This window comes from Drosophila elegans, unplaced genomic scaffold, assembly GCF_018152505.1.
Source record: "Drosophila elegans isolate 14027-0461.03 unplaced genomic scaffold, ASM1815250v1 contig_208, whole genome shotgun sequence".
In the NCBI taxonomy this organism is placed as follows: domain Eukaryota; kingdom Metazoa; phylum Arthropoda; class Insecta; order Diptera; family Drosophilidae; genus Drosophila; species Drosophila elegans.
In genome coordinates this window covers 2,258,400-2,273,677 of record NW_024545578.1, presented here as the reverse complement: position 1 = coordinate 2,273,677, position 15,278 = coordinate 2,258,400, and the positions used below count along the sequence as shown (strand labels likewise).

The following is a 15,278-nucleotide window of genomic DNA, read 5'->3' as shown; positions in this document are numbered from 1 at the left end:
GCTAAATAAAAATTCAAAAACATATAAAACTGAAGGGTAACGAAAATTCATTATTTTTGAAAAAAGTAAAGTTAATGGAACAAAATTTAATTAGTTGTAAGTAGTTCTAGCTAGCCGATTTCTGGCTACTCAAAAAATAGGTGACAACCCTGACACCAACTGGTTATCATCTGGACAAACAAAAACAAAAGTCAAGCACTTTTGATAAGGAAATCTGAGAAAAAAAATGAGAGCTCGCCGGAACAATAACAATAACAATCACAATAACAGCAGCGAAATGGAGAAGACTGGAGTAACTGCGTCCAAAAGTCAGTGATCGTCGAAGCGTGCGCTGCGAAACATGTCGGCGCCTCCAACAAAAGTAGCTGAAAAATCGGAAGGGGGTGCTCCTCAGGACTTGGATTCTCCCAGAGATTCAGGATCAGGAGCACCCGCTTTCATTGCCGCCCTGGATGTGGGCACCACCTGTGTGCGGTGCTTCGTTTTGGACGAACGATGTGTGGTCAGGGGATCGGCCGTGGATGCCGTAAGTGATTCGATCTTCAAGTGACCCATGGGGGCAAAGTTATTAAACTTTTGACTTTTGGCGCAATTAGGTGGAGCTACTGAACCCACAGCCGGGCTATTTCGAAATCGAACCGGAGAGCTTGTGGCGTAAAATTGTAAATGTTATTAGGCTGGCGGTAAAAAGTGAGTATCGGATACCATAAAAGCAACAACAGGTTTAATAACAGGCTTGGATTTAGTAAGAATCGATTTATTTAATAGCCATCGTAGAAAAACTATGATGAACGTCGGTCGGATTTTAAGATCTAAGTTCACAAATGAGTTAATATTTTAAATTTAAGAACTAAAGTTAGAAATAAAGTCAGATTATTTTTTATTTCAAAACAATTTTTGATTTGGAAATTCTATATGGAAAAACGCATTTTTAAATAGAATTGGTAACACAATTGTAAAATTAATATTTAATTATTATTATGATCAAGGTAAAAATGTTTCGAAACAAAAATGTTTACGACTTTTTTAATGACTATTACCTTTAGTTTCCTATTACAAAGTTCTTAAATCTGTTTAAAAGCTGATGTAAACCAACACGTTTATTTTATTCAGAATTAAATTATATTTAATTCATTTTTGTTTTTCGATTTTGGTTAATGTAAACCATGATATTATGAATATTTACTTTTTACCCTTACTATTAATTACAAAAATAATCCTACCTTCCTATACCTTTTGCAGATGCCCATCTGACACCTTTGGACATTACCTGCCTCACGATCTCCACGCAACGCTGTACCTTTCTCACCTGGGATCATCGCAGTGGCGAGTACTACCACAATTTTATCACCTGGAAGGACCTGCGCGCCGATGAACTGGTGCAGCATTGGAATACCAGCTGGACAAAGAGCTCCATGAATTGGTTTTCCTATGCCTTGTTCCTGTTGACCCGTCAATCACGATTCCTGGCCGGAAGTGTCCTTAAACTGATGAATGGCCAAGTTACGCCGAGACTGCTATTCGAAATAATGCACAACAAGAAGCTGAAGCAGGCTTTGACACAGAAAAAAGCTCGTGTGGAACTGCTGGACTCGTGGATCCTGCACAAGCTGAGAACAGGCCACAGTCGTGATAAGGATGTGGAACACATAACCGATGTAACCTCAAGCACGGCAACGGGATTGTATGATCCCTTCACGCTCAGTTGGTCGCCGCTGATCAGTTGGCTCTTTGGCATCAATGTGAGTCTAATATATTCCCTTAAATCTTATGATTTGTATACCCCAACATAGAGTATTATAATTTCGATCAAATATTAGCATAAACACTGAGGGATACATTTTCAAACCTATAAAGTATTTACATATTTATGATCAGTTTCACTATAAGTGTCTATCTAGCCATGTCCGTTTGTAGGTCTGTCCGTTTGTCCGTTTCCACTTCAACTAGTGTTTCAATTTTATAACTTCTGGATTAAATTGTCCCAAAAGTCTTATATCTACTGCAGGTTGTATTTACTTTATTATATAGCTCGGAATAAAATATAATTTTTGTCTCATATACTTGCATTAATTCCAGTCTAAAATCCTGCCCCGTGTGGTGGACAATGGCTACAAAGGTTTCGGACATGTGCATCCTACAGCTTTGGGTTCGGATTGGGCGAACACAAAGGTTCCCATTGCAGCTTCACTGAGTGACCAAACGGCTGCCATGTGGGGCTCCCAATGCTTTAGGAACAACGATGTCAAGGTCACCATGGGCACTGGAGCGTTTTTGAATTTGGTCACGGGTGAACGATGTCATGCAGCCGTCTCTGGAATGTATCCACTGGTTGCGTGGCAAGTCAAAAGCAAAGCCATCTACTGCATTGAGGGAGCATCCCACGACTTTGGCACCGTGGTCACCTGGGCGCAATCCTGCGAGCTCTTCGAGAATCCTGCGGATACCTCGGATATTGCAGAGTCTGTTTTCGACACTAATGGCGTGTTCTTTATGCCTGCCTTTAGTGGCCTGGGGGTGAGTTATATTTGCAATCTCCACTGTAACCAATTTGAGATTAACTAATCCCCTCACTTTATCTTTGACAGCCCCCGGTGAACGATTATCGGTCAGCAAGTGGCTTCATTGGCCTTAGTCCGTCCACCACAAAAGCTCACATGGTGAGGGCTCTTCTCGAGAGTATAGTCTTTCGCCTGGTGCAACTAATCGATGCTGCTGAAAGGGAAACCTCCCAGAAGCTTCAAAGGATTAGGTAAATCTTAGAAATAATTTGTTGTTTACTTACGCATCATGGTGCGAATATTTCATATACTTTGTATAGTCAATTTAACTTTAATTTAACTTAAGACTGGGCAGCTAAATCTTTTTATTATTTATTATTATTTTAATAGACAATTAAGCAAAGTAGGAACATAACTGTATGTCACTTAACAGTCGGGTAGTCATTTAAATTCAGCAAACATTTAATTCCTTCCCATAACCTATTATTGTTTTAATAGACAATTAAGCAAAGTAGGAACATTAAAAAAGAAGTGCCAAAAATAATTAATCAGTTGCTTATTTAAACTATGGGGTAGTAATAAACCCGCTGCTAGTTTAAATATTGTAAGCATTTGGTGAATTCTACCATAATTATCAGTTATTTCCTTTCCAAAAAAACCTATTAGTAGGAACACAAATAAAAGGTTAACCAAAAGGCAAAGATTTAACTCGCTGCTAATTTAAATATAAAAACATTAGGCTATTTAATTATCAGATAGTAACCAACCCGATGCTAATTAAAATATTTGGTAGACAACTTATTAAACTTTAAATTTACTTATATTTCAGAGTTGATGGAGGCGTCTCCCGCAACGACTTCGTTTGCCAGTTCCTTGCCGATCTCAGCCAGCTGAGTGTGGAGCGGGCCGAGAATGCGGAGAGCAGCATAATGGGCGCCACATTCATGGCGGGCATTAACCATGGCATCTGGAACAATGTGGAGGATCTCAAGTGTTTCCGGAAGGTGGAGCGGATCTTTGAGCCGCGGCCGAAAGAGTACAAAACGATAGCAACCCGGATGGACAAGTGGGTCCAAGCAATAGCCCGTTTCAGCGAGTGGTACTAGGTTGTACACTTTAATTGTTTTGTATGTTTTACGCGCTAGGGTCATTAAATACTTAGAAGGCTAGTGGTAGAAAAAATGCTGCATTTGTCAGTCTCTCAGTTGAATCGCTGCTGGAAGTTCTGCTGCTGCTGGTTGAACATCATCTGCTGCTGCTGTTGCTGCTGTTGTTGCTGCTGCTGCTGCTGTTGGGCCTGCTGCTGCTGATGATGGAAGTCCTGCTGGTTTCCAGCTCCCGATAATCTTACTCTCTTGGCATTCGGCTCGGCATTCATCTGTTGTTGCTGCTGCTGCTGCTGTTGTTGCTGCTGCTGCTGCTGTTGCTGCTGCTGCTGCTGCTGCCGCTTGTTGTCCGACTTGTCCTCCTGATCGTCATCCGTGAGGAACTCCCGCTTGGGATATGGTATGGGACAGCCGGCGAACACATCCTGCGTAGGCAGCGGCTCCTCCTGGAAGTACTGATCCTGCATGGCCTGTTCGGAGGTGATACGCTTGTTGGGATCCATCAGCAGTAGTTTCTGCAGCAGATGGAAGGCCTTGCTGTCCGGCTTGATCTTGTGCCGCTCCATGTACTTGGCCAGCGAGCAGGTGGAGTAAGTGGAACGCTTGAAATCCTTCGTCAGCGTATGATGTTCCGGCATCTTCTTGATGTCCTCCCAGTCCTTGTCCTGCGGAAAGCCCATCACATTGAAGATGCGGTCCAGCTGATCGTGGTGATACGGATTACTGGTCTTAATGTCCTCCTGGCGGCAGTGAAAGATGGGCTCGGAGGTGAGTAATTCAGCGAAGATGCACCCAATGGCCCAGATGTCAATGGCCTTGGTGTAATGCCGTGCGCCGAGCAGCAGTTCCGGAGCACGATACCAAAAGGTGACCACCACGGGGTCAAGATCTGCCAGTGGTTTCAGCGGGGCATTAAATAGGCGCGCGAAACCCATGTCGGCTATCTTAACGCGACCCCGCTCGTTGCCATCGCCCATGACCAGGATGTTGGCCGGTTTCAGATCGCGATGCAGCACCCAATTACTGTGCAGATAGTGAATCCCGTCCAGAATCTGGTAGAGCAGACTCTTGACCATGCCACGGGGAACCACCACCTGTTTCTTGGTGGCCTTGGCCGCCCGATGGAACTTGATGATGTGCCAGAGATCGTGCTCAGCATAGTCGATCAGCAGGAACACCTTGCGGTCGTTGTGCGACAGGAACACCCGGATGAGGGTAATCACATTCTGGTGCTTCAGTTCGCGCAGCAAAGCGATCTCGCGGCAGGCGGACATGGACAGTCCAGTGCCATCGATCTGTTTCAAGGCGTATTCCTTGCCATCGCTTAAAGTTGGAGACATAAAGAATTATATATATTGGAGCAATTTGGAGCACCCAGAAATGATCACGGCCCACCTTGTCTCCTTCCATTTCGCCTTGTAGACGTGGCCGTAGGTGCCACGCCCCACCTTGCAGCCCTCGTAGTTGAACAGGTCCTCCACTTTTGTACGCTCAATTTGCGTTTTCATCTTGAAATCGTAGTCCATTTTGCATAGAACAAATAAAATCTGCAAATTGTTTGTAAATTCGGATGCCGCCAGTCAGCTGTTCGCCGATAGCCGATAACTAAGCGTTGGCCAGGGATGGAAGCTCAGCCAAATGTATAGATCTAGCTATGTTCTAGCTAGAAATTAAAAACATGGTGATATTAAGTAATATTAACTTATTGTTTAGCTTGAAAGTTAGGAAAGCATTTATTTAAAAAATACAACCATATACTAGACTATTGTCAAAAAGCTGTTAAAATCTCTCATAATGAAAACTAATTTTATTAATAGTAGTTTATAAGAAACATTTTTACTTTGGCTTGCTCTAGCTATTTTTCTACCGCATTTGGCTAGTTTTCAAAAACGATACCGATTACAGAGATAACCTAGTGTGTCAGCACTGATTTTGGGAACTTAGCACGCTGTCCGTTTGTTTTGATTATTTTGAGCAGAAAAACCCATTGAAATGGCCAAAACCAAGCGAAATGTGAGAGCGAAGGCGAAGAGCGTGGTGGGGGCGGCAAAGCAGAAGGCGCAGGATATGCAGGCGAAGTTGCGCCAGGACAAACTGCTTCACAAAACACTCGCGCCAAAAAAGACGACCTCCAAAAAGGAGAAATCCGAGGCTAAGCACAAGAAACTACTCAAGCGATTCGCCGAAACGCGAAAGGAACGCAAGGAGGAGCAGGCGCGCAAGAATCGCGAGAAGACCAAGGTCATTGGGGACCTAAAGCCACTTCGGGATGCACTACCTTCCCTGCAGGACATCTACAACCTGGTGAAAACCAAGCAAAAGGATGCCAGCGAACAGGCGGCTCTCACCGAACCAGAAGTTCACCTAACTGCCAACGAAAAGATCCGAAAAAAACGCACGGAAATGGTCAACCGCGTGAAGTCCTTCGAGAAGCTCATCAAGGACAAGAACTTCAAGAAGAATCCCCGCGAAGTCATCGCCTCCCATGTGCGCAACAAGTACCAAGCGATGGAGGAGGACGATGATCAATAGAATCCTGTTGCTCCCTTGAAGTCGGTTTGAGGTATACTTATATTTTAAGAAATATCTTTACTTCATATAATAGAAAAAATGGCCATTAAAAGAAATTTCTTCAATTCACCTGTTGAGTGCCTCAAACCACAAAAACAAAAACTAGTTCTTATTTATTTATACAAAATCCTTCAAATATAATTATTAAATCCAGAAAATCATGTTTGAGAGTGAATAAAGAAGACTGTTGCTTTCTGAAAGTACTCTTTTTAATAACTATTAACTATATTTTTTAAACGTCACAAAAATATGACAACAAATCCATATACTCACCTGTTGACCCAAAAAAAATGTAAACCTTACACTTTTTCAGTTTATAAAACAATTTGGCATTCTTTAAATAAATGGTCTACAGAAAACATAAAAAATAATGATTCAAAAGTAGTATCATAATTTATTCAAATTTCCTAAATTTTGGTTTATTTTACACTTTAACCTATCCCAACTAAAACCACGTTGATGTTTATTAAGAAGTATCTTTATTATATATGCATTAGGTATAGTTATTATTTAACGATGCATATAAATATTACACATACGAATGTAAGTTGTAAGCATTAAATCGTAAGAGGGTCAACAGAACGAGGATTAGACAAGATTTGAACGTGAGGACTCTATTTTCTGTTTTCTTTTTTTCGGTGTTTTTGCTTAGTCCCGGGCTATGTGATCGTAGTAATCTAGAGCTACATTATATCCATAGAGCGTTATATATGCGCCTGCTAAGGTTTCGAATTTCAACTTGGTGTTGTTCTTCTTACGGTGAAAACGGAGCCATGGACTCGAGGTCCTTGCGTCCGGACAGTTAATCTACAGCTAGTTTATGGTTATTATCGGTATTATCGGGTTAGCGTGAATTGCTGGCTCCTTCCTGTGAGATCATTTAAACATTATATAGTCCACACACATCGGCCGTCTTGTCCATCAATCGATTCCATTTCGCCACCAGCACTAACAGCAAATTTAACATAGCTATTGAAAAGTGTCTCCATAAAATGGCATTATCTCATGTACAAAATGTAGGCGAGACTACATACTAAACTTAGGTTACAACCTTCCGCGTTACGTCTGCGTTTTATCGTGTTTATCTTGATTGCAATATACGACGTTTCTGTGGATTGCGGGCTGTGGGTTCGCGGGGAGCGGGTCTCTGTTAGGCTAGGCTCGTGGTCTCCATTTCGAAGTTATACATATACATTTATATATAGAAAATATAAGTCAACTATGTCTAGGTTTTGCACATTCAAGAGTTTGAAACAACAAACTTAAGCTAATTTGAAAATCGTTATCGGCTGCACAGTGAACGTGTTTACTTGTTCAGCAGAAACATGAGCAGGCTGCAAGGGGAAAATGTTTATTAAATACGAATTTGAGAAGTCATTCCAAGGGTTCTCACCGGAAGTTAATGCCTTTGTTGGCCAGCATTCGGTTGCATTCACTTGAGCCGGTACCGCCGATGCCATCTGGTAGTGGCAAAACATAATACTCACTTTCGGTACTCTGAAATGGAAGGCAAAAGATCACAGATTTTTGTGACATCCCATTGTCAACTATATAGACTTACCGTCTCAGTGAACTCGTGCTTGTATATCTGCGTGGACACCTTCATATCCGAAAAGGGGCCCTTTAGCGCGAAAAAATGTATGCTCATCGGTGTGCTGGTCTTTGTTTTCAGGATCAGCTGATAGGTGATGGTCCGCTCGTTTGACTGGTGAGGATCGCGCTGGCTATTGTTGATGCGAGCCTTCACCACCCACTGCTGGTTGAAGGCCGAGAAGCGGGCCGTCTCGTAGAACAGCTTGTGCACGTACTCGTCCGTCCGATAGGGTTTCATCTGAAGATCTGCAAGGGTTCATAGGAATAAAGATGATTTGGAATTAAATTGAAATAAATAGTTATTTAGATATGTTACTTATACTTATTTCTTAATTTTAGCAGAACCTACTTTTACACATACATATTTGTTATTTAAGACTTGTTTTTAAAAGATTACTGGCATTTGTTAGTTGCTAACAACAAATGTAACTTATAATAATATTCCTAATTAATCATTTTTTTTACACAGAGACAGACCAATTATCGTTATTTAATTACTTTATTTTTATACTAGACTGTTTTCAATTCTTTATACTGTTTGGGACAAGAGTGAAGTTTGATTTTTGATGTTTAAAACTCTCTTTCCCAAATAATGATTATTTTCGATCTCTGGTTTTTAATATTAAGATCTCTACAGAATACCCTTATGATATTGTATGACACTCCATCTATTAACACTCAACCATAAACATTTTTTACTGCCCGCATTTCAGCATGACTTCTATGCCAATAACCATGAACAATTAATCTTAATTTCAATGAGCATTAAAATTCAATAGCCCGGAATGTCTCACCATTGAATATGATCTTCTCGTAGCTGAGCAAGTCAATCAGCGTGTTGAACATCTTTTTCTCCTCCTTGATCCTGTCATCGTGGGCCTCCAGGGCCGACATTACCTCGTAGCCAGACTTCTGCGGATGCAAACAGTTGCGCTCGTGTTCGTTAGCTATAAATTGAATTGAATTTTTATCATTATATGGGTTATTCTTTATATCTTATTTGACGAGGGGCACTACTCACTCTCATGAAAGGGTCCACGCCACTGGCAGCCAATGCGATGATATTTGCATTTGGTGGGGCGCTCCTGGCACTCGTGTTGTTCATGGCGTTCAAGTGATTTGTAAGGGAACTCCTTGTTGCAAAACTATGGAACAAAATAAGTTAATTAATATTGAATCGAAATAGGAATTATTATAAGGCTCACCTGACATTCGCTGGGCAATTCGGAAGCGGCCTTCTCCACAGCCAAATTTCGGGAAGCAGTGCTCTTTGATATTTCCACACGGCAATTGGGGCAAGTGGCAATTTGATCGCGCAGGCTATTGAAAATATATTTTTAAGAAACATTTTGAAAAGGGTAAAAAGCTTATCTTAGTTAGTGTTAGTTAAAAGATGCCTTTGCAAGATTATTAGTTTGTTGTTTAGAGTGAATTCATACCGTCCATCCGCCAGAAGATGGGTGAAACAGGCGGCGCACATCAAGTGACCCATCTGGCACTGAAATCGAAAAGAGCAGAGAGAAAGGGAAATGCAATTTTAGTAAATTCACGACTAAACAATCGACTGGTAGATGGATAGAGATTGAAAACTAAAACAAAAGTGGAATGAAAATTAACCTGCAATTAAAGAAAAAAGAAGAAAAGTTTTCTATTAGTCAAAATACGGCCTTGTTGCAGATAGCTTGTTTGTATTTATGGGTGTGAGTGGGTGTGTTCTGAATGAATGAATCTATTTTGGAGATTTCTTTGGGGAGAGGAGGGTGGTGGTGAGGCATGGATTTCTCGGCAGGAGGTGATCTGAAGCGAGGTCTGAAAATGTTTAGCTTAGAGGCTCCGGTTGTGTATTATTTTTTTTTTTTTTTGGTTGAAATAAAAACGCTATGTTGTAGTTTGGTTTTATTTTGCACTCTCAAGTTTGCACTCTCCTTTGCAAATTTATTCAATTCAGTTCTTTGTTTCATTTTTTTGGGTTCTTTTTTTTTGTTTTGGATACATTTTGGGGTTAAACTTTAATGCTATTATGAATTCTGTTCTATGTACTTAGCATTTATAGTTACAATCTTATGTTTCTTTTTTTTTTTTTTTGTTGCGTGTGCTTACAAAGGTTACGAAATCGGATTATTATCTTAACTAAGATTAATCATTAGGAGAGATAAAGTTATCTAAATAAGGTTGCAGAAAAATCAAAATCATAAATAGTTGATAGTTCTGGGTTAAATTTAGCGTACTTTATCATACAAATGTTCTTTTTTTTTTGTTTTTTTTTTTTGAAAGCCAATTAAAACGTTGTGGTTGTGTGTTTTTCAATTGGTTTTCGGATATGAGTTGGTCAAGCAATTGATGAATGGTCGGGTATATAGTGGACCGATAACGGCCAGATAAAGTGGAAAACCCCGATGTGAAATTTAACCCCCGCTGCTGTAAGAAAACCTTCATTAAATCGCCGCATGCGTTTATTTACAATTCTGTTGTGTGGAATGCGGGCTGCTTCCCTCATTTTGGAATTTCTATATCTATTTTGGGAAATATTCTGCGCCGGAGGAGGCGAGCGATAGTCCGTCGGGACTATTTGTGGACAGAGCCGCTAGTTTCAAGCGATAAGCAATGGTTTTCTTGTGTATCTTGTGCACATAACAAAATTTTGATAATCACGAGAACCGTCACAGAAATCATTACCAAGCAAAAGTGACTATGGGTTTTGCAGACATCGTTTGTTTTATTTTCGAGAGATTTGAAATACAAGCAGATAAAAATCTCCCCCAAAATTATGTGCACATTGGCATAAAATATTTTGATGATTTCCACAATTCCTCTAAATATTTAAAAATATGTTGTAGTAGGGGGTAGTACCGGCTCCAATTTCTTTTTAGTTTATTAAGTATTATCTTTCATTAGGAAAAGTTTGGTTAAAGAAAAATGGTGTGTAATTTTAACCATCAAAACCTCAAATGTCATGAGATAAGCATGGGTTTTGTGCTTGAAGATCTAGCGTTTTATGATATTTTGACTTTTAAAATACAATTTTTTCCCGTGTTCTTTGTGTATCTGTTCAGAATACCGAGATATTCGAGTGTATTACTGTATTGTTGCAGTTGAATGAACCCGTGAAATCGTGTTATTTGATTGGAAATTTATGACCTAGACCAACTGCAGGCAGAGCAGCTGCTTGCGAATCCGATTGTTTAATGGAAAATCCTCGGATCTTGAATCCACAAAGGAGTTTAACTCGTTCTCCCCTGGAAAACAATAACACACAGAGAGCAGAACAACGCAGACACAACAAAACCAGCTGATGGTGTTTTTGTAGATAGGGAGTGGAAAGATGAAGAGAACGTCAACAGACGTAGGTAAAAAAGGAAATCAAGTAAAAGATAGACGATGACAAAAAAAAGACTCAGGTGTGTTTTCAGGTATACCTTTCCCCACACACACACAAACACACTTAGAACCCAACAACAACACATGTGGCTGGGAAACTGGTAAAACGAGTTTATTCCAGATTGCAGGTCCTAAAAACCTGCAGCATTCTGATTCCACAAATTCGTCAAAAACTTCTTATGCATTTCAAATAACAAATATGTGTAGTATTCTTTGTTTTTTCCTGTTTTACTATTTGAATTTATTTTTGCCCAGGGGCCCCAAAACAGCTGATTTGGCCACGACGTGTGCGAGAGCGAGACAACAACAGCAACGCAGTGGCAAAAGCAAAACAATAACAGAGAGCAAAAATCGCAGAGCGTGTGTGTGTGCGCTGGCATACATACATACAAATAAAGAAGAGTGGAAATGCAAAAAGGAAAACAATTACGGATTCTTTTTAGCTAATTAATAGTTTCTGCTGGTTTCTTCAAGTTCCTGGCCATTTTGTGTGATTTCTTTTGACTTTTGGACACGTTTTTTTGTTTTTCTTTTTGGGTACAAAAAGATTCATTTCACATTTCTGTGTGGGTCAGCAGATATTTATCTTTATACCGTAATACAAAACCAATTTCAATGACGCAGTTATTTCTGCCTTGCCTTGGCACATGTGTATTAGAGAAAGAGAGCAATGTCAGCCTACACATACGCATTACGTAAAAAGATTTGGGATTAGGGGTCCCTTTTCAAGAATAGTTTTATGTATGTATTGTACATACATATGTGTGCTTTGAAAGATATGTTATTTTTTTTTTTTGGTGCCAACACTCAACTTTCATCAGCTTAAAAAAATCCATTTTAATGTTTAAATTTTGTTCATCCTAGCATATCGATTTATTTGACAAAGCCCCCTTTGACGAATCGCAGACTACGCCCCTGCCCAGTTCTTCAAGATTCTGTGTATTTGTGCATTAAATTCAATCAACGTCAGTTACAGCAACAACGACGACGTCGCTCAAGTGTGAATGAAAAGGAATGCAGGAACTAGCCAAAGAACTGAGTAAACGATTTTGAAAAGCAGGAATCTCTGTTAATTTGTTGTGGCTTAAAATAGGCCATGGCGAAGACACAATACCAACTTCTATGACGCAATACAGAAAATCTGCAGTAAATGTTACTGCGCAAAAGAAAGGGAGAAGGGGATAGAGGGATGGGAGCTATAATTCATAGTGTGAAATGCAACGGTTCAAATGGGGGGTTGGTTTTCTAAAACGCAATAAAACTGCATTAGTTGGAAGAGAGTGCGAGTGCGAGAGAGTCCGCTGCACTGTCTCTGCTTATGCTGCTAGGTGCGCCCTTCGCGCTCATTCCCCCTCGCACTCTCTGAATGTTTTCAAGGCGAATGCAAGAGAGCCCCAGCCAGCCGTCTCGCTCTGGCACAGCTGTGTGTCGTGGGCGGGTGAGGGGGCCCAGAGAGAGAGGGAGAGGTGTATTTTACTCTACAGCTGAGCTGCCACGATTTGTTTGTATACAGAATGACGCACACACACACAGGCATTTTCATATATTTTAAGTTATCTTTTTCTTTTTAAAACGGTTTTTTAAAGGCTTATTTTTCGCTGCAACAACCCCACAACTCACCTGGTACATGGCCGTCTTGGGCAGATCCAGGCAAACGGCACAACACAGGGCATTGGAGATGCGGTGGGCCAACTTTTCGTGCATTCCCGACGCAGCAGCGGCACTGGAAAGCGAACTGCTGCTGGTGGCCCCTGAATCCAACAACTGTTTCTTGGCCGGCGGCTCACCGCTGCTCTGCGTGTCCAGCGGCACGCCCACCACACTATTTCCGCCCCCGCCCGAAGAGGAGGAGGAGGCGGAGCCGCCGGAACTGGTGGATGCCTGCATCACCACCTGGTTGTCGCCGAGCAACGGTAATGTCGAGGACGGCGGCTGCTGAACCGCCGCACTGGAGGATTCGACCGTCGACATAATTGGAAACTTCCTTGGAAAAATGTTTGTTGTGTTTGCTCAAACACTCGCACGCACACGGAAATTCACACAGACACACACCAACAATATACGCAGTTGCTCTCTCCCGCTTGCAAACTCAGTTCATATGGAACTTTCTTTGCCACCCCGCTTCAGTCCTACTGCTTGAGTTCTGTTCTGATATTTTTCGTCCGCTGCACACGTCCGCTCGCTAGAAAGTTTTTTTTTTTTTGTCAGTATTGGAAAGGGCCGTTCGGTCGTTTCGAATTCAAACTCAAATTTCAAATTTGCTCTCTGAGATTGAGAGCACTCAGAAAATCTCTCTCTCTTTCTGTTAGTTTGACGTTACGCTTACATTATTCTGTTAGTTCGTCGTTTCGCTAACATTTCACTGTAAGTTCGACGTCTCGCTAACATTTCAATGTTAGTTCGACCACAATGAAAAACGCAATTTCTAACTGAAATGTTAATATATCGTTTTCTAACAGAAATGTTATAGCCAAATAAACTTAAATTATGTTGTTTATAGAAAATAGTATAATAGTATTTCAAAGGATTTCAGATTTGATTTTCCCCCCATTACGAAGTATCCAATATATAAAATGACAATTTTAACAAAAGACTTTGCTTGCCAATAAATAAGAGTAGGAAAATATGATTAATTAATTAATTAATTAATTCATTTTACACTTCCGGAATACGATGTGCCTTGTTTGTTTTAGCATTTCTTGACAAATAAACAAAGAAATTCCGTGAACCGCCTTTGCTTAGCCGTCAATTTTCAGCGGCAGTTTTGATTGGAAAATAACATTCAAAAAATAATGCAAATACAAAAAAATAACTCATAAACAATTTGCAGACATAGCCTTCTTTTCGGCCAAATATATTGGAACTTACCCTAAAAAACTTACCTTAAACCTGTTAAGAAAATTTGATTTAAGCGGGCAAGTTGTTCTCATTATCCAACACTAAAAGCTGAAGTCAAGCCACGTTTAGCAGCCCTGGTCCTTGACTGATGGTAATTCGTCACTCGCGAGATGCGGTCACACTGCGTGCGGCATACGAAAAACATGTAAGAATTCAACTATTTTAATTTTGTTTGTAAATTGTGCAAAAAGAAGGTACAAACCAAAAGTGAGGGAGGAGTGCATACCTGACGAACTGTGAATGGTCGGTACAAGCGAATAAGCCGTGCTATACCCAGTAAAAAACGCCACTTTTCAAGCAGACATGTTGGTATTGTGTCGGTGTGTGTGGCATTGTTTGTGTTTATGTGTGTGTGTGTGCAACAGCGGCAGCAATTAAAAAAAAAAAACAAAAAAAATTAGACAAAAAACATTGACTTTGGTTTGTTAAACATAAATCTATTATCAATTTGGTGTGAATAACAGAACTTTGCCCAAATTGCGTCTTAATAATATGATGGTTCAGATGGCTTTTTTCCGGTTTTTTTTTAACCATAGCGTTATAGAGAAAATCTAAGGATAAACGAGTTTGATTATTAAAATTTTAAAAACTATACATATTTAATTCTTGTTAAAAAAAAGTTGTATGTGTCATTCTTAATAATTTATTTGCTATTTGAAAAGTAAGGATTATCAGAAAAACTCCATTGACTTCAAATAACTTTTTGTCGAGGAAGCTTGTTAATTTATTTACAGCTGTTTCCACAAAAGAAAATAGTATTCTCATTTCCTTTTCTGATGCTATTTATTAACCTTTACATCCTCGTCTTTATACTTCTCTTTTTCGTCCTCTTTCCCTTTTTCCCAGCCAGCTGTTTGTCGCGTTCCACAAATATGGCTGGAGTGTGGATCGCATTGGGGGCTCTAACATTTCTCTATGTGGAATGCAACCTGTGGCCAGCTGTTGGGTCCTGTTGAGCTCCCCCTGCTAAAAATATATGCATATATTTGCACATATGTATATATGTATATGCCAGTGTGTATAACAACGCGAATTGCTAGGGCTTCTGCAAATTATCCTGGCTACTTAAAGAGTTTCATGGGGTTGCACATTGTTTAGTAACAGAAAAAATGTTGTTTTTTCGACAACAATCAAAATCAATCAAATACAAATACAATCAAAATATAACAGAACAAAATAAATGACTCTGAAAGCAAAAGGGTCCTGAAAACACATAATTCTTATCTGCAAT

At 40.2% G+C, this 15,278-nt stretch overlaps 4 protein-coding genes across 4 annotated transcripts; 2 read left to right on the top strand and 2 right to left on the bottom strand.

Annotated features, from left to right (window-relative positions):
- The first annotated feature begins 188 nt into the window (after positions 1-188).
- On the top strand, positions 189-3,683 carry LOC108145921 (putative glycerol kinase 5). Its single transcript, XM_017271607.2, has 6 exons — positions 189-526; positions 597-690; positions 1,243-1,742; positions 2,080-2,517; positions 2,589-2,752; positions 3,331-3,683. The coding sequence occupies exons 1-6, from the start codon at positions 341-343 to the stop codon at positions 3,605-3,607; spliced, it is 1,659 nt and encodes a 552-aa protein (XP_017127096.1). The 5' UTR covers positions 189-340; the 3' UTR covers positions 3,608-3,683.
- Positions 3,596-5,203, bottom strand: LOC108145924 (cyclin-dependent kinase 8). The gene is made up of 2 exons (XM_017271610.2): positions 5,003-5,203; positions 3,596-4,930 (listed from the first exon to the last, which is right to left on the bottom strand). Exons 1-2 carry the CDS (start codon positions 5,131-5,133, stop codon positions 3,703-3,705), a joined length of 1,359 nt encoding a protein of 452 aa, XP_017127099.1. The 5' UTR covers positions 5,134-5,203; the 3' UTR covers positions 3,596-3,702.
- Positions 5,204-5,517: 314 nt separating this feature from the next.
- On the top strand, positions 5,518-6,378 carry LOC108145704 (protein FAM207A). The gene has a single exon (XM_017271265.2). The coding sequence runs from the start codon at positions 5,600-5,602 to the stop codon at positions 6,137-6,139; it is 540 nt and encodes a 179-aa protein (XP_017126754.1). The 5' UTR covers positions 5,518-5,599; the 3' UTR covers positions 6,140-6,378.
- A 262-nt stretch (positions 6,379-6,640) lies between these two features.
- On the bottom strand, positions 6,641-13,365 carry LOC108146303 (cysteine and histidine-rich protein 1 homolog). Its single transcript, XM_017272255.2, has 8 exons — positions 12,770-13,365; positions 9,211-9,269; positions 8,977-9,091; positions 8,793-8,916; positions 8,566-8,718; positions 7,740-8,017; positions 7,572-7,675; positions 6,641-7,512 (listed from the first exon to the last, which is right to left on the bottom strand). The coding sequence occupies exons 1-8, from the start codon at positions 13,118-13,120 to the stop codon at positions 7,485-7,487; spliced, it is 1,212 nt and encodes a 403-aa protein (XP_017127744.1). The 5' UTR covers positions 13,121-13,365; the 3' UTR covers positions 6,641-7,484.
- Between the last annotated feature and the right edge of the window lie 1,913 nt (positions 13,366-15,278).

Coding starts and splice junctions, on each gene's coding strand:
- LOC108145921 (XM_017271607.2), top strand. CDS start 341: ATGTCGGCGCCTCCAACAAAAGTAGCTGAAAAATCGGAAGGGGGTGCT. Junction 691..1,242: donor TATTAGGCTGGCGGTAAAAA/GTGAGTATCGGA, acceptor TACCTTTTGCAG/ATGCCCATCTGACACCTTTG. Junction 1,743..2,079: donor GTTGGCTCTTTGGCATCAAT/GTGAGTCTAATA, acceptor CATTAATTCCAG/TCTAAAATCCTGCCCCGTGT.
- LOC108145924 (XM_017271610.2), bottom strand. CDS start 5,133: ATGGACTACGATTTCAAGATGAAAACGCAAATTGAGCGTACAAAAGTG. Junction 4,931..5,002: donor GCGAAATGGAAGGAGACAAG/GTGGGCCGTGAT, acceptor TCCAACTTTAAG/CGATGGCAAGGAATACGCCT.
- LOC108145704 (XM_017271265.2), top strand. CDS start 5,600: ATGGCCAAAACCAAGCGAAATGTGAGAGCGAAGGCGAAGAGCGTGGTG.
- LOC108146303 (XM_017272255.2), bottom strand. CDS start 13,120: ATGTCGACGGTCGAATCCTCCAGTGCGGCGGTTCAGCAGCCGCCGTCC. Junction 9,092..9,210: donor CATCTTCTGGCGGATGGACG/GTATGAATTCAC, acceptor TATTTTCAATAG/CCTGCGCGATCAAATTGCCA. Junction 8,719..8,792: donor GCGTGGACCCTTTCATGAGA/GTGAGTAGTGCC, acceptor TTCAATTTATAG/CTAACGAACACGAGCGCAAC.